Source organism: Podarcis raffonei, chromosome 2 (assembly GCF_027172205.1).
Source record: "Podarcis raffonei isolate rPodRaf1 chromosome 2, rPodRaf1.pri, whole genome shotgun sequence".
Lineage (NCBI taxonomy): Eukaryota > Metazoa > Chordata > Lepidosauria > Squamata > Lacertidae > Podarcis > Podarcis raffonei.
The window spans coordinates 69,671,467-69,699,394 of record NC_070603.1 but is presented as its reverse complement, the minus strand read 5'-3'; the positions used below and the strand labels follow the sequence as shown (position 1 = coordinate 69,699,394).

Here is a 27,928-nt window from a genome sequence, read left to right as displayed (position 1 = left end):
GGTGCTCCCATGTCCCGCTCCGGGAGCCCGAAGCCCCGCCTCGACCCGCCCCGGGGAGGCGCCAAAGGGCAGCCCCAGGCGCAGGCGGCGGAGCGCAGACGGCTCAGGTGTGTCTGCTGGAGCCAGAGCGCTTTCTCCCGCCGCCGCCGCCGCCGCGCACCGAGCTCGAGCCATGCTGCCCGCCGCCGTCCGCAGATGGCTGCATAGACCCAAGGTGAGGAGGGGGGCTCCGAGAAGGGGCTCTTCCCAGCCCGGGACGGGCTCCCCGACGGGCTCGCGCTCGGTTTCTTTCTCACTGTCTGTGGGCTAGGCCCGGTGAGGGCTCCTTTTTCTCTTCTCGGCATGTTTCGGGGGGGGGGCTTCTCGCGCCTCTGTCTTCGCTCCCCGCGTCCCGTCCGCGACCCACCTCGCTTTTCGCTCTAAGGCTCCGAAGGGAATCCTCCGTTTTAATTCGGACTCCTCGGGAGTTGCTTCTCTTTCGCGGCAGCGATCCTGATCACGCGGACGCTGCCAAATCAGGGTCGAGGATTACAGCTGAGTTAGTCTCCAACTTCTTAAAACGCCCCGCTCCCAGCTGCCTTCACAAACTGGGTGGTAAAAGGGTGTTAAGAATGAGCCCCCCCCCACCTTTCCAATACCCGCTTGGGGGTGAAATGAGAGTTTCAATGCGTGGTAGTGATTTGCTGAGTATAGGAGCCTTTGATGTTGTAGCTCTTCGGGAATGACATAAGTGTACACAGGTGTGTCTTTGTTTACGCCTTTGTATCTGTTTCTTCATTCGTCTACCGCCACTTTGTACTCTCGCCTGCCGGTAAACCTGGAGCCTTAAGACCTTAGAGGTGTGGAGACCTTGATCCCTTCAGTGGCTGTTGTCTTTGGCAGTCAAGAGCTCTGTGGTGCGGGGTGGGGTGGCTTCTTTCTCGACTTTCCTAGAATCCCAGTCTTGCAAGAGGGGATCTCCGATATCATCTAGTCCAACCCCTTCCTTCCCAAGCAGGAAACCCAGTTCAATAGCATCCTTCATTCAGCCTCTGCTTAAACACCTCATTAGGAAAGCCCACCAGCTTTTAAACAGCCTGTTCTGCTAGAGAACTGCTCATACCATCAAGCACTTCTTCCTAATGTTGAGAAATCCCCTTCCTTGTAACTTGAACCCATTGCTTTGGGTCCTCCCCGAACCAAGCAACAAATCAAATTTGCTCCACCTGTGTGTCAGCCCTTCAAATAATTCACCTTCTTCTGTACGTAGATGGCATGCTGTTTCTAAGCTCCAGGGTAAGCATGTGGGTTTGTGATGTTCTACTTTTTTCCTGTCTGTCACCTTCTGCCAGTAGTGGCACTAGAAGATCCCCCACAGCGTCTCTGTACTGGTTAGGTTTGCTCTAAGGATTTCTTCTAGAGTTTTCATCCAGGTCCGTGACTACCATAATGGAGACATACATTTCATATGGGTAAAGAAAAGGGTTTATGTGACAGATCAAGGTATGTATTGCTGAAAACACTCATCTCCTGCCTTTCTAACACGTTAAAAAGCTGCTCAAAACAGCCAGCAACAGGAGAGATTAAAGCCAAAACAGACCAATAAGCACAGTGAAAAACCAGCTGTGTGGTAACTGATAGCAGGTTTTAGGAGTCAGCCAAACCCTATGCTAAATGAAAGTATTTTAGTCTCACTTTATTTTAGTCCATGGGGGAGGGGGCTTGTAGGCCAGACCTTGTGGCCAAACACAGCTGCCCCATACCACTTGTTTAGGAGAGGGAGATCTGGGCCAGTTGTGGATGGAACTGAGAGCCTGAAGTTTGTGTGTAAATAGGTGTTGTGCCATCACTTCTTTGCAAGGGTGAAACTGAAGTTTGTGGGTGGATGCAACTGGCTCTACAGGGATCGGTGTCATCTATTGGCTGGCAGGGGGTTGACTTCCTGCTGACTTGTTTATGACTCATATTTCACTCAGCCAAGCATATACCAAGGTGTAATTAGTAAACAGAACCGGGGTTGCTAGCTCTACTCTAGGGAATAAACCTAGGTTTATGTTGTGTGCTAGATAGCTCAGCTGGTTGACACTAAACTTACTGCGCTGGATGAGCTTTAATTTTCTAAACCACCATGTATTCTAGGAAGGAAAAAGTCACTGTTTCTCCATCAATGTTTTAGGGGCAGAGCTAAAAAACCCACTTTATGATTGAGAGAGTTATTATTTTATATAAGCAAAACAATAATTGGCAATAGGAGCAAAGAGGTATGGATTACAGCCTACAATTTGCTGATAAAAGTAAAAATGTGTTGTGGAATTCTCTGCCTCAGAACTTGTTTGAGGCCTAAAGTAGAGCAGCATTCAAATGGATTTTGACAGTTACGGTATGTGTGAGACTAGATTACTTGGAGCAGGAATAATAAAATGCCAGCAGATTTGGGGAATAGGTGTGAAGGCTACTTTGGGAATTAATCCACCCTCTAATGTGGGGGTCAAGTGACTGGCATGTTTCAGGGAGAAAGGAAGAGACTATTTTATATAGTTCATTTATATTTTTTTATTTTTTTGACACTTAAAGTCAGAGATTGCATACTAAACTAGGTAGGTGAAACGACTATCTGATCCATTCGTCATACTCTATGAACAGTACAGTGTGTTGTAAATCGCTTTGAGGTTTTATTACAGTCAAGTGGGATATAAATATTGTGAAATAAATAAATGTTGCAACAATGGTGACGTACAAAGAATATAGTGCATATGGGTTCAAATCTAAGCATTGAGAAGAGAAAACCTGTAGGTCTTGCTTTTAGTACAAGGTGCTTAGTTTCCTCTTATGCTACTATAGTGGTATCTCGGGTTACAGACACTTCAGGTTACAGACTCCGCTGACCCAGAAATACAGTGGTACCTTGGGTTACATACGCTTCAGGTTACATACGCTTCAGGTTACAGACTCCGCTAACCCAGAAATATTACCTCGGGTTAATAACTTTTCTTCAGGATGACAACAGAAATTGTGCTCCAGCGGCGCGGCGGCAGCAGGAGGCCCCATTAGCTAAAGTGGTGCTTCAGGTAAAGAACAGTTTCAGGTTAAGAATGGACCTCCAGAACGAATTAAGTTCTTAACCTGAGATACCACTGTAATATGAAGCTGATTTTAAGGCCTTGCTGTTCAATTGCTGGGGCTGAGATTGAAGGGCATATTTATTTTTTAAAAGCCATTTTGCCCATACTATATTCCTGTGTACACCCTTACCTGGGAGTAAGTCCCATTGAATTCAGTGAGACTTACTTCTGAGTAGATATGCATAGAATTATGCTGTGAATGCTCCTCAACTTGGGGGGGAAACCACACACATTTCACATAGAAAACTAGCCATCACGCTGAATTCTTAGTTTTTTACATGCAGGGATTTTTTATTTTTGGTGAGGAACATTCAAACATGATGTGTTCCAGTGCAGATGCGTGTTAACACATTGGTAAGAACTAAGCCATAGTTAAAACAAACAAACAAACAAACAAACAAACAAACATTTTTGTGACCCAACTGCTCATGATTGTTTGGAAATTTTTTTTGAAAGAGAACATTCCTGTGGCTGGCAGGACTCATACATCCAGTAGCTATGAACTCTTGAAAATCCAGTTCTTGTTTTTTTTATTGTTGGCTGTTTATCCAGAAGGAACCAAAAATAGCAGTTAGCTGCTTACCAGTGACAATAGTTGCTCATGAATCCTATTATTGCTTTTCTGTTCCTTTTCAGATATTTCATAATCACATTAGGTAACTTTTTATTATTGGCCAACTTTTTTTTCCTAAACAGCAATGAATCACCCCCTCTTGCTTGCCCTTATCCACATTCTCAAGAGTGAATGAAAAATGTATCATAAAGAATTGATAAAAAGGCAAATCGGTATAAAGACTTTGTGTGTGTGGTCATTTGTTGACTTCGTTGTAGCATTACAGAGAAGCTTCAGTTCACCTGCTTGTCAGCTGTGGGAGAGCCAAGAGAACTCTGATTCTCTCGTGGTAGGGTCATATTTATTTGTTCAACTCTGCGGACAGTGAATGTGAAGGCCACAGGCCAGTTTATTCAACATCTGTTACGTACGTCTATCCTTGACCAATCTGTCTTAATAGAATTTAGGGAATAGCGTATTGCTGGCATTTTGAAAAGGAGCGTGTTTCCTTGCATTAATTTGTCACATTGCAAAACAGGGTGTGTGAGGGGGAATAACAAGTGGGGCATAATTGTCACTTGTGAGTGACAGTTGAACTCCCCTGGTTCGAAAGATAAAGCTTGCATCTTGTTGATCTTTGCGCAGCTCTGTAGTTCAGAGATAGGCAACATTTTTTGTCTTGAACAGCCACATACAGTTGGGGGGGGCTGAATGCCAGTGGGGGTGACTAGAGCCAGCCATGCCCGCTCTAATTCACACAGGAGCCATGGGCTGCGCTCCTGTGCTTTAAGAGAGCAGTTCCAATAGCCTACCTGCGTATGCCACGATAGCTAGCCAAGTACACAACTGCAGAACTGTTGTTGAAAACTAACTCTTCCATTTAAGCATCCCTGGAGAGAGAGCCCAGGTGGCTCACCATGGCCCATTGCATGCTAACGCAAAATGTACTTTTAGTATAGGAGCCCCAGAAGGAGCAGATGATTCAAACATGCTATCAACAATGTAAATAAATATCACAACTTTATTTTAGGGTGGCCTAAAAAGCAGCGTCTCCTTTTGTAGCCACTTGGATTGGGTTGTTGATAGCAGATAGCTCAGTCCATAGAGCACAAAATTCTTAATCTTAGGGTCCCTTCCAACTCTACAATTCTATGATTCTATGTGTTGGATTTCTTGCCCTTATATTTCTTGCCCAGTCAGTTACATACTCAGAATATTCATTATTTGCTAAGGTTTCCTTGCATTAACTTGCCACATTGCTGCAAATCTGTAACGCTATACTCACTCACCTGGGAGCAAGTCCTGTAGAACATAAAGAGACTTCTGAATCTGCATACAATCAGTCTGTAATTACTTTTTAAAAATAAGGTTTTATTAAAGCTTTTCTTGGAAAAAGAATGGAAAAAGTGTGGAAGAAATTTATTTGAAAAAAATAGGACAGAAAATCGCAGCAAATACAACAGGAAATGGGTTCAGAAGATATGGAGCTGGGTGTGAATTAATGAATACATAAGTAAACAACTATGGAATATTATTTTAATACATGATCACAGCGGAGAGAATCAGGCTGTAATTAGTGTAGTCTAAAAACTTCCTCACTAATGATTTTTATGCTGCATTTGGTATGTCTTTTAAAATTAACAGGAAGCTGGACCCTGAACTGATGATTTTTCTAGGAACACTATCTTTTGATAGTGATTTCCTCCTTAAAGCTGTCAGCCACCTTTATTGGTTAGCCACAAATTCTTTCTTGCCCCACATAACTCTTTGCTTCTCCTCGATTTGCACACAGAAGGTCCCAGGTTCAATCCTTGGTGTTTCCATGTTGGGCTGGAAATGCCTCCCGCCTGAAACCTTGGAGAGCCACTGCCAATCAGTGTAGACAACACTAAGCTACATGGACTTAATACAAGGCAACTTCCTTTGTACTTTTAAGTCAAATGTCTTAAGCATACATCTCTCTTTCTCTCTTTTAATGGTGGATCAACACCACTTTCTGCTATCCTGACTGCATACTCTGTGGTTTGCACAGATCTTGTGGATCCGATTGCCTGTCTGTTACTAGTCAGTATGATGGTACATCACAATGTCCTGTTTACAGGGTCCCACAAGTTTTTGTTTTGCTCATTAGCCAGACATTACTTGTGGTCACCGCAAGGCCTTCTCTAAATCTTGTGCTCATACAAAACACTTTAAGGAGAGGTATAAAGGGGTGTTATCTCATAGCAAGTTGGTTTCCAGAGCAGGTTGAAGTAGTGTTAAGATTCGTGTGGCTTCTGCCTACTCCAAAGCCAAACATGAAACAAGAGAACCACCTCCAGCCCTCTCAAGTTTTCTGCCCATACCAGAGGACTTGAGGGCGGAGAGTAGAGGAAAGCTTTTGTGTTGAAACCACCAACGAGTGTGTTGATCTTGTGATTGTGATGAGCTGCAGCTAGACAGATCAGTGGTCAGAGAAGGTTCTCTCTGTTCCAAAGCTCGGTGCAACACAAGAGATGGCGTCAGAGTCCAATGCTATTTACAGAGAACTTGGGGGAGGGAGTTTGGGTGTTGCGGAGCATCATTACCCAGAAGCCTGCAGCTTCACCTCTAGGTTGGAACTGTAAGTCCATTCCAAAGAGAGACAGCATTTCATTAGCTTGGGCTTCAGTAAAAACCTCGGGAGCCAATATCTTCCAGATGTTCTAGCAAGGCCATTTAACTTGGTATCATTTTACAATTAAACCTGTAATATCAGCAAAAGGTTAAAATAGGGTTTGTTTAACAAGAACCCTTTCCCTGCAAAACATTGATCTGATCTTTTTGCTCTTTGAAATCATTTGGCTCCCTTGATTGCTCTTTCATTGGATTGGCACTGGGCTAAATAATTACGTTATAGTAATCCTTGCCCTTTCTCTTGTCCTCTTCAAACATTGGCATGAGTGTCTCTTGGCTTTTCTCCAGTATTTCAAGATTTGGTAATAATTATCTGTAGGTGCTGTCTGAACAGACTACTTGGATACAACTTATTTTGAATAAAACAAGCCTGTATATTTATGTCTAGTATAAATCCATCAGGAAGAGAAAACAGGTTGTCATTGTGATGTTTGCATGGAAGCAAGATTACTCACATATTGCTAAGCACGTCTGCCTTCACACTGGTTTTTAAGTCTTCCGCCATGTCTTCCAGTAATGTGCTTTGTGTTTGCTAACACAATATGGTCCAGTTGCTACTGTGGAATAAGCATGTAATTTATAATGCAATCCTAACCAAGTCTATTTAGAAGTGAGTCCTAATGAATTTGGGGTGTGTGTTGGATTTTCACCCTAATTACTCTGCTAATGAATTGCACATGGTACTGCTGTTATCCATATGAGTCTTGCTGATCTATAGGTATGTAGGAACTGCTTTACACTGTGACTCAGACCATTGGTTCTCTAGTCAGCCCTGGTGTAGACAATCCTGGGCCAAAGTGTGGCCCTCCAGATGCTGTTGGATCTACTTGCCATCAGCTCCAGCCAGCATGGCCAATGGTTAGGGGTAATAAGAGTTGTAGACCAACAACGTTGGGAGGGCCATAGGATTAGCCCCACCCTGCACATGGCCTACGTACTGACTTCCCAAGGTTTCAAGCACAGGTCTTTCTCAACCCTGACTGGAGATGCCAGAGATTGGAATCTGGGACTTTTTGTATGCAGAGTATGTGCTATACCATTGAGCCATGTTGGCATATGATACAATTTTCAGCATTTTGCATATTACATAAGGTTTGATTCATTATCTCCTTCCCATAGTTTTCCTTTGTTGTTGAACTCAAGTAATTATTGTTACTCGGAACCTGCTGATCACGCGTTTGAATTCTCTCTCTTGGTGGTTCAGTATTGGAGGTGGCGAGAGAAAGAGATGATTAATGCTGCTGGGTTTTCTCCAAGTTTTCATAGCCAGGACAACCAACTTTCCTTGTGTCATGCCTTCACACATTTCTGTGACTGGCACAGGAAGTAGGACGATGTATGAAGAAGAAGAGATTCTGTGGGTGACTGGGAAGAGACTGTGTTGGCTAAAATTGATGGTCTGGTTGTACAGGTCACTGCAAGTCCAGTGCTTGGCGAAACAGGCTATGGGTGTGTCTGTCCTGCGGTTGAGATGATCTCCAACTAGAGGGATTGGTGGTCAAAGAGAGGAGCAGAGCTGACCACCAGACAGTAGTAATCTCTGGAGAAGTTCTAAACTGCTGCATTATTCTGTGGCTTACATTTTGATGGTAAGAAGGCAGTGGATTTGGAGTAAGTGTTGGCCAAGAGAGATCCAGAAAGATAAGGGAAGGGGAAGAAATCCTCTTTATTTGCCTTTCTTATTTATTTATTCATTCATTCATTCATTCATTCATTCACTTTAAATATGCTCTCCAACCTCCCACAGTTTCATGGAGGGACTCACAGTAAAAGTAATAGTTTCAACATATGTTTAAAATGAGCAAACAACAAATAGTTATTAAATCAAGATACATCCGTAACTGAGCTGGGAAGAAACAGGCTATTAATACAAGGTCATCTCTGCATGCATGCATGTTCATGTGGGAGCAAGCAGTCCTTGAAGAACACTGCTGTATAGCAGGGGTGAGGATTTGCTTTCAGCCTAGGGGTCACTTCTGGCTGCAGTGAATGAGGCCAAACCCGCATGACATTCCCCATTCACATGCACAAGGGCTCACCTCTCTCAGTATGAAAACCTACAAGCTGTAAGCAGTAGGATCCTGCAGCCATGCCTCCTCTTCTCTGCTCCTCAGCTGTTTTCCACAGACCAGATCAGCAGCTGGGGAGAGAGTTCACAAGGAGAAGAGGTTGAAACCTAGCACATGCGTCACCCTCAGTCTCCCCTGTGCTGCTCATCCATGCAGCCAGAAGCAGCAGAGGCAGTGGGGAAAACAGACCTATAGGGAGCAAGGTCTCTTCCTGTCCTCCTGGTATAGGTCACCCATCAGGGTCACCAAAGCACTTTCCTTTCCAAAACCAGACTGGAAACCAAACAGTAATTAAACTGGAAAACTGAGGTCATCCGAGAGTGTTTGGGGTTGCATAACAACCACCTACTCGTGTGTATGTGACCAGCTTAATCGTCAAGAGTTCTGGGAGACCTTTTCAGAAGCAACCGCCACCTCTCACAAAGAGGCACTTCCCCTGAACCCAGCCAGTCAGCCCACTCCTGCCTGATCGAATGAGGTAGAGGAGGGGCAAGAATTGAACAAATGGCAGGTAGAGCAAGTCCTGCCAAGCGCCTGAATTGACAGTGCTCTGAACATAGTCCTGGGCACTGTGGTCAACGCAGCATCTAAGTTGATGCCGATCAGAGGTATTTTAATAATGCTTTGCAAACAAGTTTTTGCAGGCCTCCAAAGGTTTTCAACATATGCATTGCTGGCCTGGCTGGATGCCACACACCACCCAGAGAAGCTCTGCTGGGCAGTATTGTGAAGGTGTCATTCCTCTTGGGGCATGGCAGCTGCTTCTGCTTTCCGTTGTTCCTCAGCTGGAGGATTTGGCCTAGAAAATTATTCCTTCCAACAACAGAAACAGTGGTTTTTGGAGCTCAGTTTCTGATCACCAAAACCTTGCAACATTTGAGGAACTGAGGCACCAAGTGAGCTAATGACAGGCCTAGCTAGGGTCTCAGGAAGAAAAATCTGTGTAAGACTCCTAATGGGAGCCCAGTCACGGCTGGCTCATGTCTCCCCCACCCGCTTCAGAACGTGCTGTTTCTTTGGTTCTTGGTGTAAACTGCTATGCCTTAGCTGCTTCACCAGCAAATTATGGCTTGACTTGGGTGGAGGCAGCTGACGGTGTGATTGGTGGAGGTACAGCATAGCGATGTTTGTGCTCCCGAGATTAACGTCTTCTTTGTGAGAGCTTCCTGCCCTCCCAGCATACCTGAGAGAGGTGTGTGTATATGACTTCATGCCGCAAGGCTGTGCACATCCTGAGATGGCTGCATGATTTCATCTTGTGTTAACTCTGCACAAAAGCCACTGCACAGAGTCAGCTGTTTGGGAGCGTTTCCACGTCACACCTGTTTATGAGAATCTCTGACCCAGCTTGAAATTGGTTTCTTATGGCCTTTCCCATCTGGCCGTGCAGTATTTGTTTGTGTCGAATGCCAACCACCACCACCACAACAACAACAGATTGGCGACAGAAAAGGAGATTCGTGGTGAACAAGTCTGCTAGTATACCTGTGTGGCAACCTCTGAAGGCCTTTCCAGAGAAAAAATAACTTTTAGAAAATTCAGTGGTTTTAATGTTATCTCTAGAACAGCCTTTCCCAACTAGACTCCCTCCAAGATGTTTGGGACGACAATTCCTATTAGCCCTAGCTGCTATGGTGAATGGTAAGGAATGGTGACCATTCTGAAGGATACCATAATGAGGAATGCCTTCATCCTTTGCCAGTTGTACAGCATTGCACTGTGGGGCAGAAGATAGCCTTTCTGTGGTGGGTGTGCAACAGCTAGTGTTTCACTATTGGTTTTGCACAGGAGGGTGGGGCTGGAGGAAAGTGGCATACAACTTGCAAGAAAGTGTAATTAAAACAAAAAATAATTCAGCAGGTGTGGGGAACCTATCACCCTCCAGCTGTTGCTGAACTGCAACTCCCATCATCCCTGGCTTTCAAGCATACTTGACAAGTCTGATGGGAGCACCTTCTGGAGGTCCAAAGGTCTTCCCCACCCCCTGATTTGCAGGATTTTTATACCACCCATCAACGCTCAGTTCTCTTTGTGGTTTACAATATTCCAAACCCATAAAATATAACAATGTAATATGAACATAAAATCAGAAATAGCATCCAAATAAAAGCAGCAACAAGGTCTAGAAAGTGCTCAACCATGTTTTAAAAACTGAAAAGCCAGGGGGCGGGGGAAGGTCCTTACTTGGTGTTTAAAAGACCACATGTTAGGCACTAGGCAAAATTCTCTAGCCGAGGAGTTACTGCAGGAAAGGTTCTGTTGTTAAATGCCACTGAACTGGCCTTGTTGTACTCTGAGGATGTGAGCTTTATTCTTTTAACCATTGCTGGGCAAGACCCTCTCTCCAAGTGCCCATATAGCTCTTTCATGAGCAGAGGAGTTGGTTGGCTGGCCTCTTGGCTGTGATTGCCTGGTTCTGGTGATATGCTTGCACCAAGAGATTCTGACAGATAATCTACTCCTACAGTCCTTGGGCCCCCCCATCCTAGCTTTTGTGTCCTGGCATGCCTTTTGTTCCCACTGGGGGTGAAGATCCTTACAGAGAACTCCGTCACTAGGTAATCTGTGAGCCCAGCTCTGTATATGCATAGGTGTGTGCGCTGCCTCATTTACAGAGCAGAAAATCTAACCACAACGTCATGCCAGTTTCTGACTGGCAATAAATGGTCTGCCCTTGGCATTCTGTCTGCCCCTTGATCAGTCTGAAGGCCTGAGCTGGGTTCGGTTCATGAACTAGTTTCTGTACATGCTTAAAGGGTGGCAGTTCCGGAGTAGTTGGTTTAGTCAAAAGCAGCCAAGTGGCAGTGCTGTGGCACTTCTCTAAATCAGTGGTTCCCAATTGATAACCCATAGATCCCAGGGGGTCCGCACAACCCACCCAGGGGATCCGTGACACCATTCACATAACAAAAACTACCATAGAGATATCAACATTTTCAAAAGTTGGGGGTTCACAGCTCGACTTTTGAAAAACAGGGGGTCTGCAGTACTTGGCTAATTGGGAACCACTGCTCTAGATGACTTGCCTATTTTTATTTATTTTTGTATCATATTTATAGGCCTGAGGATCTCAAGACAGAAGTGCATAAACTGAAAATAATCTTAGAACAGGCCAATGTATTTTCTATAAGAATATAACAGCAGCAGCAATAAGCAATTGATCCACCGTACCTCACCCTTCCCCGAAGGTTCATTTGTGACATGGACTTGCTCAGGCACAAGCCTCTGTCATTATATGCCGGAAGTAGATAAAGATGCTTGCTCGTGACTTGAGGGGCTTTGGGAAACCTTTCCAAACTCTGTCATTATCCTGTTTGTCACAAAGGTGGAGATCATGAGCCTTTGAATGTGACCCGTTAGTAATCCTCCCACTCAGTGGAGCCAGGGGTGGACAGTTAGGGCAGCCTGCACAGTGATTCAGTCACAGAAGGAGGATTTTTTATTTCAGAAAAGGGCAACCATAATGATTGGGGTGGAGCAACTCCTTAAGAGGAAAGGTTGCCACATTTGGGTTAGAGAAAAGGTAAGAGAGAGAGATAACATAATAAAAGCTTATAAATTTGCACATGGGAACAGCAGAGAACCTGCACAAGCGACGCTGACACAAAACCCCACATATATTAAGTAAAATAGAAACATCGCCACCGACCCCACTCCCACTCATCTCTCCCTGCTGCCACCTATTTCCCCCTTTTCTTCCTAATGTCTCAACAAATGAAACTGATCTGTAAAAAAGTTACTTGGGGAAAAGAGAGAGAGAGAGACATTGCACATACTTTTGTAAACCAAGAAAATCTTAAATAAAAATACATTAATAAATTTTGCACATGGCATGGAGCTAGAACAGCATAAAAGTACTTATACATACAATGCATAATTAAAAAATGGCATTTACTCTGGCAGGAGGTGTTGATGGCCACCAACTTGGATGGCTTTAAAGGAAGATTGGACAAATTCATGGAGGACAAGGCTGTCAAGGGCCATTAGCCATGATGGCTATACTCTGCCCCCCTAGTCAGAATCAGCAATGCTTCTGAAGACCAGTTGCTGGAAACCGCCGGAGGGAAGACTGCTCTTGTACTTGGATCCTGATTGCATATTTCCCACAGACATCTGGCTGGCCAGTGTGGGAACAGGATGCTGGACTAGATGGGCCACTGGCTCACTGACTAGATGATCCAGCAGGCTCTTCTGATGTTCTTATGAGTTGAAAGGGAGCTTTGAAGTCAAGTAATCCAGCCCCCTACTCAGTGTGGGGTGCTGCTGAAGCATCCCTATACAGCCTCTGCTGAAAGGCCTTTAGCCAAAGTCTCCCTCTCGCTTTCTAAATTGTCAAAAAGGGGGAGGCAAATGCAGAGACACTTCTCTTTAGCACAAGTTGCTTGTCTCTAGCAGCTTCAAAGCAATAGCTTGAGACTTCTGGCTTGGTCCCAAGGTTAATTTACTCAAATGTGCTGACTAGGCTGCATTTGAGTGGGGATAATCTTGGGCATGTTACTGTTGCCTTTGCCAGCGGTTTCTGTTTGGCAGAGTATGCAATTGCATGGCATTGATCTGAAGGACAGTCCTGCAAATAAGTTTCCTGGACTTCAATAATTAGCCTACACAGATTTCCACTCTGCCTAGCTTAGCCTTTCACATGCCGTCTGAAAGAACATAAGGGATTGAGAAGCTTCAGCACCCCCTTTAGAATCACATTCATCAGAAGAAGCCAAGATGGGTGATCCCATTTAAAAATTGTTTGGGTTTCTAATACAGACATCCTTTGTTTGTTCCAAGGTCATCTGGTGCTTTCTTCACACTGAAAGAGGCAGGTCTATGCCATGTTACTCTCAGAGTCCCAGAGCATGCTTGAGGGGTTAAAAACAGCTTGAGAGGAGGATACAGAGAGTCCCATTGCAAAGGACCTGTGGACTATGTTGTGGACTTAGGGCTCATCCACACTTACCACATTTTTCCGTGTATAACACGCCCCCCTGTATAAGACCTCTATTTTTCGGGACTCCAAATTAAGGAAATGGGGGGAGATTGCCCAGAGTTGTTAAGCTTGGGGGGAGGTTGCCCACAGTTGTTGGGCTTTTTTTGGTGGGATTGCCGACAATCGCTCACCCGACTGACCACCGCTCACAGTATCCTGCTCGCGGCTGCCACCAAATCGCTCGTCCCCCCCCTCTGCACTATCCGTGTATAAGATGACCCCCAATTTTTATCATTTTAAAATAATAATAACAATCGTCTTATACACGGAAAACTACAGTACCTTTTGTCCCGCTCTTTCCAGACACAGGTCCATGTCTGAGCGTGGTGGTGGTGATTGTTGCCCCATAGCTTTCCCCGCTCTTTAGTGCCCAATCAGAACAACTGTCAGTTTGGGTTTTCTGCGGATTGCCATTTGCTCAAATATAGCTTTAAAGAGCAGGTTTCTGTAGATAAAGATCCAGGGGGGGTGGGGGGAAAGGGTGCTCAGAGTTTTAAAGCGTGGACCATGCCTGGAAAGAGCAGAGGAAAGGTTAGTGTGGATAAGTCCTAAGGCTGCAATCCTAATCAGGGAGTAAACCATATTGCATTCAGCAGAACTTACGTATGAATAGACAAAGTTACAATTGTGGGAACCCTGTGAACTCTCCTTGATTTTTCTTGTCTTGCCCCCCCCCATCTTTTAGATACCATTTTTCTCATTTGTTATTTGCCACAATTAAGCTTAGAATCCACCTGTCAGGAATTGGCATCTTAAGCCTAGAGGGTCGTTCCTCTTTCATAAGATTTATCATTGTTCCCAAAAACAAATAGCATAGAACAGGCCTGGGGTGCGTGCCTGAGCGCTTTGGTGAACTGGAAGGCCCTCTGTTTGTTTGTTTGTTTTATTCTTGACCTAAATCCTTGCAATCTGGCTGGATACAACAATTCAAGTACTGCCTTTTGTGCCCAAACTCTGCAAAAGATGTTACTTAATGGCATATGGTTGTATGTATGTAATGACTGGATGCAAAGTTGCTTCCCCCCAGGTGCCTGAAATGTGATTTTGGTGGTGTCTAGGAACTTGAAATAGATGGCTTCACGTAACACAACATATAATTAACTTATGGAACATGCTGCCACAAGGTGTGGTGATAGCTGCAGGGTTAGATGGCTTTAAAGCGGATTAGGTAAATGTGTGCAGGACGAGTTTGTAAATGGGTGTTAACTACGACTGGTAAGTTAAACCAGAGGCACTATGCCTGGGCTTCTCAGAAGCGTCTGTTGAAAACTGGCAGGCTACTGGGTGATGGGCCCTTGGTCTGATCTAGCGTTGCTCTTTTTAGTTCATATCTTTCCACTGATCTAAATCTTGTAGAAAATAGGGTCTTAATCCTTACCATGTCTTCTGCCAATAGATACTCATCTTCAAAATCTTTATGTATTTATGTTCTTAGAGCTATTCAAAGCAGTTTCTGAAAGGGAACACAAGAAGTTGCATCAAAGCTGAGGCCTAATTTTCATACACAGAAGATGTAGTAGTAAACCTGTTTCTGGACTGTACCATTTTGGAATGCAAGTAGCACCTCACATGACTGAACGTCCCTCCATTGCAAAAATAATCTTGCATTTACTGTTTATTTAAAACATACATCAGGGAAAAAGCTAGACTAAACCCAGAGTGGTTGTAGCAACCCAGTCAGATGGTAGGGGTATCATCATCAACATCATCTAGTTTTCTTCACAGAGGGACCTCTCCCCCTCCCCTCGCAGTGAAGCACATTCAGTCATGTAATTTCCCCCACCTGCGATCTGAAATGGTATCATTCAGAAACCAGTTTACTACCTCAACTTCTGTTCATGAGTACCAGCATTGCCTCATAGGGATGAGCTGTGAATAAACCATGCTTTCTTATCTCTATTCAGCGCTCCGATCCGAGGTTACTGTCACAGTTTTTCTATGCCGATGAGCGAGTGACCCAAGTGGTGACGGAGATCAACTGTCTGGATGTAGAGACAGATCCTCAGCAATACCTGGTTCTATTAAATCAGCTGCACCTTAGTCAGGTAAGGCATTCTCTTTAAGGGCCAAACCAGACGTGATGATCAGAAGGGGAGGGAGGGTGGCACTTCAAAGCACAGCATTGATAGGTGGCGGTAGCTGACACACACACACAGACAGACACACTTCTAGCTGTTTGCTTGGGGAAACTCCAGGACCAAAAGCAACCTTGGCTGGGGGGGGGGCGAAACCCAGCACACAACTCAAAATAAGAGATTTCCAATGGGGAAGTGCAACGAGGGATTTTGCTTCCCCTTCCTACTCATCATCTCACTTTAAATGCACATATACTCCAATTAGGAGATGGCAAGACCCGCATTGCACCCTCCTTTGGAGATTCTTTCCAAAGTACATGGTCTGCAGTCCCTGGCTGCTTCAGTTCACATGGCATGCCTCTGACTGGCAAGGATCAAGATGGAGATTATACACTGCAATCTTCCAGAGTGTAGTGCTCCCTCAGTGCTTGTGTGCATTTGGGGTTGGCTATTGTTGTTTTTTAAAGGCAAATGATTTCCTCCTCCTATTTTAAGAGTAAATTTCCTGTGGCAGGGGAAAAAATGTGGGTCACTCTTGGAATATGGAGCGGCTGCAGTCTGAGGTCCCCCTCTCCCCCAATTTTCACCTCTTCCGATCAACACAGAATACAGAACAGTGTGTTTTCTCTTGCTAAATCCTCACCGCTGAGTTCCATTTCTGGCTGAGATGTTTGGCAATGGAAATGCCAAAATCTACCCTGACCCATCAGTAATTTTATGGGAAGACCTGGCTTCCTGCCTTACCAGCTCATTTGGTGTCTCCAGAATGTCCTTGTGTTTGAAGGTAACAACCACTCTACCCATTCTCCTAGACCGAACTGCTGTCCATCATAGAGCGAATTATGGATGAGTGTATCCCCAAGGAGCGTCATGGTCGCGACTATGTCATCAAATTCCCCGAAGACCTCCTCGTGGACAATCTCCGAAACCACATGCTGTTTGCTGCTGAGGTGAGCCATGCGGGAGGGATTTCATGCAATCATTGAGCTGTAGAGTTGGACGGGGCCATGGGGGCCATCTAGTCCAACCCTGTTCAATGCAGGAATCCAGCCCCTAGCCGTCCTTGGGTGGGCTCAAACCACCAAACTTCTGGTTAACAGCCGCACCCACTGTGCCACCTGATTTGGCGGACTAGAACATTCAACTACTCTTTGTATGTTCTGTTCTTGAATACAGCTCCATTTTAGGCTGCAAACATGAACAGCTGGAATAGGGGAAACTCCTAACGCCTTGTGCATCTAGTGTCATCATCTTCTCCTTTTCCTCTTTCATTACTCACAAGCTGGATTCCTTTAGCTGTGATTTTTCTGGCTCACCTGAGTAGATGATTGCTGTGCGCTTGGGAATTTTGCTTGCTTCATTGGGATGTAATGTGGTTCTGTTCCTGGAGTTAGGCTTTGGCAGTTGCTGGGCGGCTCATCCCAGCCCTGAAATAGCTTGTGTGATATGGCGGGAGAGGCGGTCAAAGGACACAGAGTGTTCCTGAACTGTCACTATTCCTTCCAGTGTGGTGTAGTGGTTAAGAGTGGTAGACTCGTAATCTGGTGAACTGGGTTTGCTTCCCCGCTCCTCCACCTGCAGCTGCAGCTGCTGGCTGACCTTGGGCTAGTCACACTTCTCCGAAGTCAGCCTCACTCACCTCACAGAGTGTTTGTTGTGGGGGAGGAAGGGAAAGGAGAATGTTAGCCGCTTTGAGACTCCTACGGGTAGTGATAAAAGCGGGATATCAAATCCAAATTCAAACTCTTCTTCCCTCCAGTGTTTGATGGCACGCACCTACATTGATGTGGACGAAGCAGATGGGATACGGCTGCGACCTCTGGCCAAGGATCTGCTGTGCAGCTTGGAGTTGGTGCGGACGGTACTCCGGGAACAAAGCCTGAACCAACCTGGACCCTATTCAGAGCCTATCCGCAGGGCATTGATTCGTTTTGATATGCTCTTTGCTGAGTTTGAGCTGAGGTGGGTGCTGAGCAAACCTGCTTCTCAGAGGCATCTGATTGGCAGCTGTATAACTAGATAGGTCTCCAGGCTCATCCAGTAGGGGTCTTACATTCTGACTATTTTTGCTTTATAACAAATATTTATATACCACTCTATCATGCAAAGGTTCAAGGCAGTGTACAATAATAATGATACATAATAAAAACTCATTAAAAAATTAAAATCAGAGAGCATCAACTGACTGTTATGGAAATATGCATTCTTAATTGTCTGCATAAGCCTGGTGGAATAAAATAGTTTTCAGCAGGCATTTAAAGGTTGAAACAGAAGGTGCTGGCAGAGCATTCCACAGGACTAGGCAGATCGCACCAAAGTCTCTTTTGTGTCGATGTCAAATGTGTGTCACCAACGTGGGGGAACAACCAGCAGCACTCCTGCAGGTGATCTCAGTGATCAAGTTGGGATATAAGGGTTTAGGTGGTCCCAAATGTGCCCTGGACCTAAGTTGTTTGGGGCTTTGTGAGTTATCACAAGGACCTTAAGCTTGTTTCAGTAGTAGATGGGCAGCCATTGCAGATATTTCAACAATGGTGTTCATGTTTTGTGTACATTATTTCGCTTTAAGGAATTGGGCATGTCCATAGGCTGACCTTTTTAGGCAATGCAGTGGATTAAGCTAAGGAGCAGAAAGTGGTTCAATGTGGACAGAAGAGGAGGGAACTTCTAACAGCTGCTTTTTAAATATGAAAATGAAAAGATGCTAAAAAACAACCTGGCCAGAACCAATAAAAGTAGTGACTGGCCAGCAAGGGGAATCTCTGGAAAGGACCACTGCTGCCTTCTGAAGTTTATGCTGCCAAAGTGTGAGTTTCAAAGGGAGACCAGAAAATTAGGGCTATGTCTTGGTCTTGTATGCAAGGTAGGTGCTGAGAGTGGTGGCTAAGCTGGGTTTCAAAGCTTGTTTCTCTTTTCCAGTTACGTGTCATCCTTAGTCTCGGTGAAGTCACCCGAAGAAATCTATAGGCAGCAGGAGATTGTTGTGCTCTTCTGTGAAACTGTGGCTAGGTGAGGATTTTGCACTCTGTGGCTTGGAAAGATCCTTGGGCAAGCACTATCTACCTCTCCAATAGAATGAACATTCATCTTATTTTATTGTTTTTATTTTATTTGTTTAGATGTATTTATAAACGGCTTTATGTTTTTTATATTTCTTGGAAACATACAACATAAAATACAAACAGTATCATTTTTTTAAAATACAATCATTTTCCAGAACCAACAAAGCAGTAGAATAAAAACATGTTTTAAAAAATCAAGAGATTAAAGCATAATAAGCAGGGTCTTGTTTTATGGATCAGAGAAGACCTGGGCACAAAGATGGGTCTCTACAAAACCTTATGACGCAGACCAGCCAGTGCTCCTTTTTGATGTGGGAAGCTTGGCTCAAGTGAGGTCTAGGATAATTATCTACTTGGACTAGGGATTTTGACTTCTGCCCACGCCTTCCTTCCTCATTTCCTGCCCCTTCTCTCCCTCGCTCATCTAGAGCTCTGAAACTTGGCTACTTGACTCAGGAGACGATTGATGGGTATGAACCGCAGCTGATGTTCACCATTCCCCGCCTGGCCATTATCAGGTATGTGGTTTTACCTGTCATCTTTTGGTTGAGTATGGAGCCCGGTAGCTCGATAAACTCGAGACATGTGGAATGTTCAATCTGGCAATTATAGCTGTCAAAGCTGTCAAGACAGGTGTGCATTTTTAACAGAAGAAACTGGGGCAAGTCACATTTGTCTAAAAGGAGGTCTCTCATTTTACTTCTTCCTTCATGGTACATAAATCAGCTACACATCTATAAGTTCCTCGGCTCTTGCCAATCTTCTGGGCAGCAGGAAGATGTGCAATGGCATCTTGGCAGTCCAAACATGTTCCTCTCCCCGTCTCTCATGTGTGTCTGCATGGTGGTGGGGAGGATGTGACACCCCCAAAAGTTGCCCACCACTGCTCTGGCTCATGCAGTTGGAAAGATTGCTTGCTTGTGCTGTATTTAAAACTTTTGGACTGTCCCTCTCTCCAAATGGCCATCCTCCCTGCCTATTCTCGGTGTGTGTGACTACTCGGTGTGGGATGACTTTCCCAAAGCCAGCTGTTGCTCCTTTAGATCTTACTGCCTGAGGTATTTGCAAGTGGCCCTTTCCCACCAGCTTTTGTCTTGTCAAATTCCACTCATGGTGGTTCTTCAAAGTACGGTACTATGTCCCCATCTCAGCAGTAAGTGGCTGTGTTATTTTTGAGTTTCCCCTTCAACGTGGGTAACACACTGAAAGCTCCTTGGGAAACATAGCTGTTAGTAGGAATTTAGAGAGTGGTGGGCAAAAAATATAGGCAGAGCAGTGGCATCGGAGCTGAATTATGCACATCCGTTAACTAACCAAAGAAGTAATTTAAAGTTAGGGAAATTTTGCTATCTTGGAAAAGAAATTTAAAAAGGAAACTTGGACAAGGTTTACTACAGTGTCACAGCTTTCATTTTGAGAATTATCTGCCCAAACGATATGACGAAAGAGCAATTCCCATTAATCTTTACCCATTATTATTTTGAAAGTTCTCGCATTTTGGGGAAAACCCCCCACCTCCAATAATAATTAATGTATTAGGAAAAACATACATAGCAGCAGTAGATCAGGAAATCCAAGCCTACCTGTGTGTTTTGTTTTATTTCTTTGCCCCATACACAGTGGTCTTCTGATCTACCCAGATGGACCCCTCAATTTGGAGCGGAGGCCTGAGGAGATATCCAGAGTCTTTAGCCCCTTTTACGTCTTGCTTAGAAAAATCAGGTGAGTGTCTATAAAAGCAGCTGTTGCACAGGAACTCAACTGGAACTTCACCAGGTTAAGAAGAGTCTGGGTCTTTGTGGAGGGGTTTGTGTTAAGAACCCAAGCTACGTGTTCAGCAAAATCACCTGACTGTGGTGCTTTAGTGCAGTCACGGGAAGGGCTAATATAGCTCATTTGAAAAATGCAATCCCTGCCACCCTGCAGTCTGAAGCTGCACAATCCAATAAGTATTCTACTGCATAACTTTGCTGATGTTTGATCTACCCTCAGTTAAATGGAAATTATTGCATAAATGTTAGTGGTGTCCTTCTCCTGTAATCAGACATACAGTTAACAGAGGATGAAGCAAGATGTTCTGGATACATGATCAGAGTTTGTGTGCGTGCTGGGGGAGAGATGCAGCAGCAGGTTGCCTCATCAGGGGGTACAAATTATATGCATTTGCACATGGTGTGTGGGGCATGAGCTCCTTTTTGCGAGCTTGGTTTCCACATTGCACTGAAGCCCTACCATAACGAGAGTAGATCTGACCTTCCTTCCAGGGTACTACGTGAGAGCTGGGTTATCCAGTCTGTTCTTTTAGGGCAATTTCAGTGTCTTGTTTCCCTAGATGCCTCCTTTATGAGCCTTCTCCCTTATAGGGATTTGCTGCGTGTGTTGTCCAAGGAAGAACTTTACATGTTGGAGAAGCGTGTACTGAATGAGAGCACTACAGATTCACAGCCCTTCAAGGATATAGATTCTCCTGACTTCCGAGGCGCTGCGACACCACGTGTCTCGGCTGTCCCAAGGTATGACCAAGAACCACTTCTCTTCACCCACCCGCCCTCAGCCCAAAATGTTGGAATCTGAGGTTGTGTGCTGATTTCATTGGGCCCATTGTCCGTGTGGAAAAGATTAATTGCTCTGTTCCGCTTTACTGCGCACCAGATCACGATTGTGGATCACAATTTAGGTGTGGTGTGGGGAGACTGATATAATGACAATATATCAGAGCCAGTGTGGTGTAGTGGTTAAGAGCGGTAGTCTCGTAATCTGGGGAACCGGGTTCGCTTCCCCGCTCCTCCACATGCAGCTGCTGGGTGACCTTGGGCTAGTCACACTTCTCTGAAGTCTCTCAGCCCCACTCACCTCACAGAGTGTTTGTTGTGGGGGAGGAAGGGAAAGAAGAATGTTAGCCGCTTTGAGACTCCTTAAAGGGAGTGAAAGGCGGGATATCAAATCCAAACTCCTCTTCTTCTTCTTCTTCTTTTGTAGCTTTTCTGCTGAGTAAAAATAAAGTTGGATTTCTGGGGGGTTTTTTAAGTTCTGGGGGACATAAAGCTAAACAGGGAAAGCATAAGAAGGGTTTGTTTTGTTGACAGTGTCATGTAGGTGCTCTGTAAAAGTGAGCAAACAAGGCCATGGCTCTTCCACAGTAAATCCTTAATGTGGAAGCCACTAAAAGTGTTATCCATGACAGCATCAAGACCATGGAAAGGGTTCATCAGTACTTCTGCAGGAATCAGGAGTGCTTGTAGCTTTTGAGCAGAGTGTGGACTACATGAGAGGTAAAGGAGTAATCAAAACTTTGCAGCTAGGTGGCAGTACAGTCGTACCTTGGTTCTCAACTGCCTTGTGACTCGAATGTTTTGGTTCCCGAAGGCTGCAAGCCCGGAAGTAAGTGTTCTGGTTTGAGAACGTTTTTTGGAAGCCGAACATCCGATGCAGCTTCTGATTGAGTGCAGGAAGCTCCTGCAGCCAATCAGAAGCCACGCCTTGGTTTTCAAACGTTTTCGGAGAGAACCAAGGTAGTTGACAAACCTTGTCAGAGCCCTACCTCTTTCAGCGTTTGAGTCAGTGGCTTTTGTCTCTTGGAAATGGAAAGAAGGGGTTCATACATCTTAGCTGACCCCAAGCTCATGTGAGAACATTTACTGTATATATTGCTTATCCTTCCCTTGGCATTTGCTTACCTGGCATTCATATATTTAGGGCAGATGATGCCTTTGGGTGGTTGTTGTTTTTTGAGGGAGGGGGAGAAGGGAGAACTTTGAAAGAACTGGAGTGCAGAAGGTGAGAGAGTAACGCCTTAATACCCATTCTAATGCTGCTTGTTCTCTTCTTAACAGGCAGCGTGGTCAGGGGTCTAGTAGCACCAAGGCAGGAGTGAACACACAAGCTCCGCAGACGGCTCGTTGGGCAGAACTGCGAGCCCGTTATACCACTACAGAGGACATGATCCACACACTGTTTGTCTGCATCTCTGGTGAGTACCCTGTTTTTGCTGGATAAGGGAGGTCTTCATCATCCAATATCCCATAATGCAACTGGGGCATTGGCTGGCAGGTGTATGGTTGGCAGCAGAAGGGAAGTTTTTTTTAAAAAAAATAAGCAGACGGGCCTCTGTAGATTCCCTGATTTGGACAAACTGGACAAGTGAACAGGTGTTCCTTATGTTTGGGATGTATTCCTACCACTCCTGACCATTCCTGCTGGTCAAGATTTTGGAAAGGAACAGATATGTCCAAGTGGAAGGAGGGCGTACCTGATCATACCTCCAAACAAGCTTCTTGTTGCCCTGTTGGGGAGGAGATCCTGGCAGGAAGCAGTTGGTTTTCTAGAATTAAATAAGCTTTTAGGGGGAGCAGGGCTTGAGATAAAATTCCCCACCAATACTGCTTATGCTACATGCAAAAGTCTCAGTAAAGCATCCATTCAAAAATCCACAACTGACAAGAGACTGTTTGCTTTCCCTGCACAGCTCCTCTTCAACACTCCCCCTTTAACATGCCCACATTTCCTTGGAAGCCAACAGTGGAGGCTCATGCTCCCATCTGTTCTGAACAGAGGAGAGGTGCAAATATCTTCTCTGCCCAAGCAGTAGCTAGTGTTAAGTGCCTTCCTCCTGCGACATTGATAGGATGGCTGATGGATGGGCTTGCCCACACCACTTTGAACTCCCGCCTCTCCTTATCATTTAGCTGTGACAGCTATTTTGTGGCATGCCCCTCTGCTCACAACAGCCGTTCTGTGACTGCTGCTCATGGCAGAATTCTCAAAATTCCAAATGTACCGCCTAGCACACAAAAGGTTGGCGACTCCTTAGTTAAGCATCACAGTGACTATAAGCAGTAATATCTGGATATGATGGCAAGTTAGAACAAGTTGTTCCACATGCCATTAAAAATAGCTCAGAAGATGGCAGCTATTGTCTTATTACATGATTAGGGAATAGCATCCATTTTAATAAAATATATATTCATTGGGGCAAGTACTTAAATTTTGCATGACTCAGCTGAAAGTGCTTCACACACATTAGCTAAGAAGCCCAAGAACTTGCCTGTAAAGCAGGCAAGTATTGCCCCCATGTTGCCTAAGGATTTTGAACTGTAAGTTTTGGTTCAGCTCAGATACTGTATGAACTCTCTTGCCTAGCCTTAATCCCGAAGGTTTAGCACCTAAACTGAGAATTAGTCTCTTCAGCAGGAGAGAGCAGTGAAAAAATAGTATCCCGTTGGTTCAGAATTGAGATGGAAAGAATTCCTTGGTTAGAAGCTGTTGACTACTGTTTCCCTCTAAGGAAGGACTTTTGTGTTAGTTGGCTAAAATCTACATGTTTATCTCTTGCCCTTGTGCCATTGTGCAATGGATATTACTCAAATTGCTGTGTTGTGCTTGGGTAGGAGTGGCAGACCAGCTCCAAACCAACTTTGCAAGTGATCTGCGTGCCATCCTGAAGACTGTGTTTAAAATTGTGACATCCCGGGCAGAGGAACAGGAGGTGACAGACACTGGCCGTGAGTGACACTCCTTGACTCGTGCATGGTTTCATAGCATTTCCTTAGTGTTTGCATGTGCAGAAGCTAGGTATGGCATGGACATGTAATGCTGCTCCACTAAAAGTGCTGGGCAGTCATGTTAGTGACACATACTGAGTCATTTATACTGTCATGCAGCCTTCCCCAACCTAAGGTCTTCCAAATTAGTATGACTAATGGTCACAGATGGGAATTGTATTCCAAAACTTATTGGACCAGCAGGCATCAGATTGGGGTTGGCTGTTTGTAATACTTAAATCAATCATACTTAAATTTTAAGGACTCTGGGCTGTTTCATTATTTTCTCTTTATTTATCTCAACATATATATCTTATCTCTCTCTGCTAAAATCAGACCTGAGGTGGCTTACAAAAAAAAAAAAAATCACAGAATTCACAAACAAAATAAAAGCAAAATAATAACAGCAGCAAAAACTGCGTAGTGGAAACCATATCAGCAACCACAAAGAAAAAACTTCATCAGAGGCCGCACTGGGGGGAAAGCCTACCATAAGCAATTTGTTGTTGTTTAGTCGTTTGTTGTTTAGTCGTTTAGTCATTGTTTAGTAGTTAGTCCAACTCTTTGTGACCCCATGGACCAGAGCACGGCAGGCACTCCTGTCTTCCACTGCCTCCCGCAGTTTGGTCAGACTCATGTTTGTGGCTTCGAGAACACTGTCCAACCATCTCGTCCTCTTCTCCTTGTGCCCTCAATCTTTCCCAACATCAGGGTCTTTTCCAGGGAGTCTTCTCTTCTCATGAGGTGGCCAAAGTATTGGAGCCTCAGCTTCACGATCTGTCCTTCCAGTGAGCACTCAGGGCTGATTTCCTTAAGAATGGATGCGTTTGATCTTCTTGCAGTCCATGGGACTCTCAAGAGTCTCCTCCAGCACCATAATTCAAAAGCATCAATTCTTCGGCGATCAGCCTTCTTTATGGTCCAGCTCTCACTTCCATACATCACTACTGGGAGAACCATGGCTTTAACTATACAGACCTTTGTTGGCAAGGTGATGTCTCTGCTTTTTAAGATGCTGTCTAGGTTTGCCATCGCCTTTCTCCCAAGGAGCAGGCGTCTCTTAATTTCGTGACTGCTGTCACCATCTGCAGTGATCATGGAGCCCAAGAAAGTAAAATCTCTCACTGCCTCCATTTCTTCCCCTTCTATTTGCCAGGAGGTGATGGGCCCAGTGGCCATGATCTTCGTTTTTTTGATGTTGAGCTTCAGACCATATTTTGCGCTCTCTTCTTTCACCCTCATTAAAAGGTTCTTTAATTCCTCTTCACTTTCTGCCATCAAGGTTGTATCATCTGCATATCTGAGGTTGTTGATATTTCTTCCAGCAGTCTTAATCACAGCTAGGGATTCATCCAGCCCAGCCTTTCGCATGATGAATTCTGCATATAAGTTAAATAGAACACTCTTAAGGGTTTGTGGGCAAAGAGGAAACCAAATGAATGTCTGTTGAGAAGTAATTTCATTTTCGGCACCACAACTGAAAAGAATATCTTATCTTGTGCTAATTACTTCAGTTGGCTAATGGACCTCAGAATGAGAGCAGGGCTCCTTTAGCTACATGTTGGTACTGTGTGATAGTCCCTGGAACTGAGTTTGTTAATGACACCCTTGCTCTAAGCCCAATAAAACATTCTCTTTGCTCAAAGGATTGCTGCTAATTGCAGCGTGACTTTGCTCAATCCAGGTTCCTGCCCCTTCGTCTTCCAGTTGTGCATTAGACCAGTGAGCATAGGGATGCATATTGAGGTGAAGAACATGGAGTACTTTTTAGTTCTTCATATAAGCATAGAAAACACACACTCCAAGCACCACATTGTGGCTGGTGCTTAGGCATCATCATCCCTCTTTCTCCCTCCCCACTTTAAAACAAAGTTGGGTATGTCTGATTATGTGTCTCCCTCGTAACATGTAGTTGGACCTCTTTTTTAAGGATAATGAATGGAACATTTATGGGAACATACAGCTGAGGTGTCTATGCCAGTTGTATCTTTGCCCTGGCATAGATGCCTTTTCCCTTGAGCAGTAGCAACTTGCATGCTTATAGCTTTTCTTTTTTCCTTTTCAGAGGTGGAGGTCCATGTGCTACCAACAGCTTCTCACCTGGCAGACTGTGCTCTCTGCTCCAGAAGCCGGGGAGGCACTGGGAGAGAAGGTGAGAGCCCAAAATGTGAAACAGGCCTCTTCCTGAGCATCTCTGTTGTCCCGGGGAATTTGGTCTGAGCTTCTCTCTCTCACACTCTACCAAGCCTTCAAGAAAGGTTGATCCCATGTTCAAGAATCTCCTATGCACAGGCAGGGACCCTGGGCTGGCCTTGCTGACAAAAGGAATTTTGCTCTTTGGTTTGCAGTAAGCAAAAGATCCTGCACAGTCCCCCTCTTGCCTTACATTTTAGGGGCTGTGTTGTCCAAACTGTGCCCCACTCTAGAGCCCCATGGCTTTTCCTGAGGCTTTGTGCCTGGGCAGATGACTTGTGACTCCTCGTGAACTACTTTCTGCTTTGTCACTGAATAAACATATATCTCTCTGTAATCGGAATTCTCTTAACACATTTTAGCTGGGGGAAGTTTTATGGCTCTGACAGACTTTAGAAGACATATGGCCATGTCCCCAACTGCCCTTCTGTTCTTTTCCAGATGCCTTAGCACCACCAGACTGGGTGCCAGACAGCACTTGCAGCCACTGCATGGCTTGCCGTGTGCCTTTCACCTTTCTTCGCCGACGGCACCACTGCCGAAGTTGTGGCAAGGTAGGCGATGATGGCCTCTCCAGATGGGAGGGATGGGGAGAGGTTGCAATAATTGAACTAGCCTGCCATCTAAGTCCCTGTTGGGACCTCTACTGGGTCAGTCATGTTTTTTATTGTTTCTTGGCCAAAGGATTAGAGCAACCGCATCTCTTCCATGTGAAGTGGGGCTTGCAGTACCACATGGCCCTCGGCTCTATTTGACGCACAATCTTATTTCCTCCCCAGATCTTCTGCTCTCGCTGCTCGTCACACTTGGCGCCTCTGCCCCACTTCAAGCAGCTGAAGCCAGTCCGCATTTGTACACACTGCTACACCACCCACTTGCCTTCCACTAACAAAAATACCAGTTGATTGGAGCTGCCTCAAACACCTTCTGTGCCTGTGGAAACACCAAAGACTTTGGAAGTGGCAACAGCCTGTACTGTCAGCAAAGGACTGTGGGCACAACCACACTTGTCTTATTAGGATGCTCCTGGGAACTTTCCAAAGGCCTTGGTGGTCAGGGCAAGAGATGGGAACGCCAGGCTTTAATAGCTGGGGATTGAATCTTTGCTGTTTAATATAAAAACTCCCAGTGGGATTCCTTGGGCTGGAGCTAGAGCTTGCTGTAGAAGATGTTTCGGCAAGCTCTTGTAAATGACAGTAAAAGCATCTTTCCCCCCATTACTCTTTCCTTAGAGTAAATTGTGGCCTATGGAGGGATTGCCTGGTGCTGGTTGCCTGGCTTTTGGGAGAGCCCCATGATAGCCATCAGTCCTGTGGATTTATTTTTGACAAATCTCTGAGGTTGCATTACTAGATTTGGGTGTATGTGCAATAAGGGCTTTATGGAGCCTTTCACTGGAACTGAAAGGCAGGATCTCTAGTCCAGCAGCAACCTTGTGGAGGATAGCCATGACATTTTGCCCACCAGCTTCTGATACAGCTAAGGGCTTCAACAATCTTCATATGCAATGTATTTTCTTGTAAAACTCTCCTACCACACTGTTGTGTGGAAGACGCTTTTGAAGCTTCTCCAGGAGATTTATAGCTCCTTTTTGAAACCAGGCAGAGCTGGTTCTTCTCCTGAATACTTGAATAAATGCTATCTGTTACTGTTGCCAATTTGTCTTCTCTGGGCTAAAAAATAAACACTTTTGCTGAATTAA

At 44.9% G+C, this 27,928-nt stretch overlaps 1 protein-coding gene across 1 annotated transcript; it reads left to right on the top strand.

Annotated features, from left to right (window-relative positions):
- ZFYVE28 (zinc finger FYVE-type containing 28) lies at positions 1–27,928 on the top strand. The gene is made up of 13 exons (XM_053377241.1): positions 1–214; positions 15,261–15,401; positions 16,244–16,381; positions 17,191–17,393; positions 18,351–18,440; positions 18,922–19,011; positions 20,114–20,215; positions 20,857–21,006; positions 22,327–22,463; positions 23,881–23,994; positions 26,099–26,185; positions 26,668–26,780; positions 27,006–27,928. The coding sequence occupies exons 1-13, from the start codon at positions 173–175 to the stop codon at positions 27,129–27,131; spliced, it is 1,533 nt and encodes a 510-aa protein (XP_053233216.1). The 5' UTR covers positions 1–172; the 3' UTR covers positions 27,132–27,928.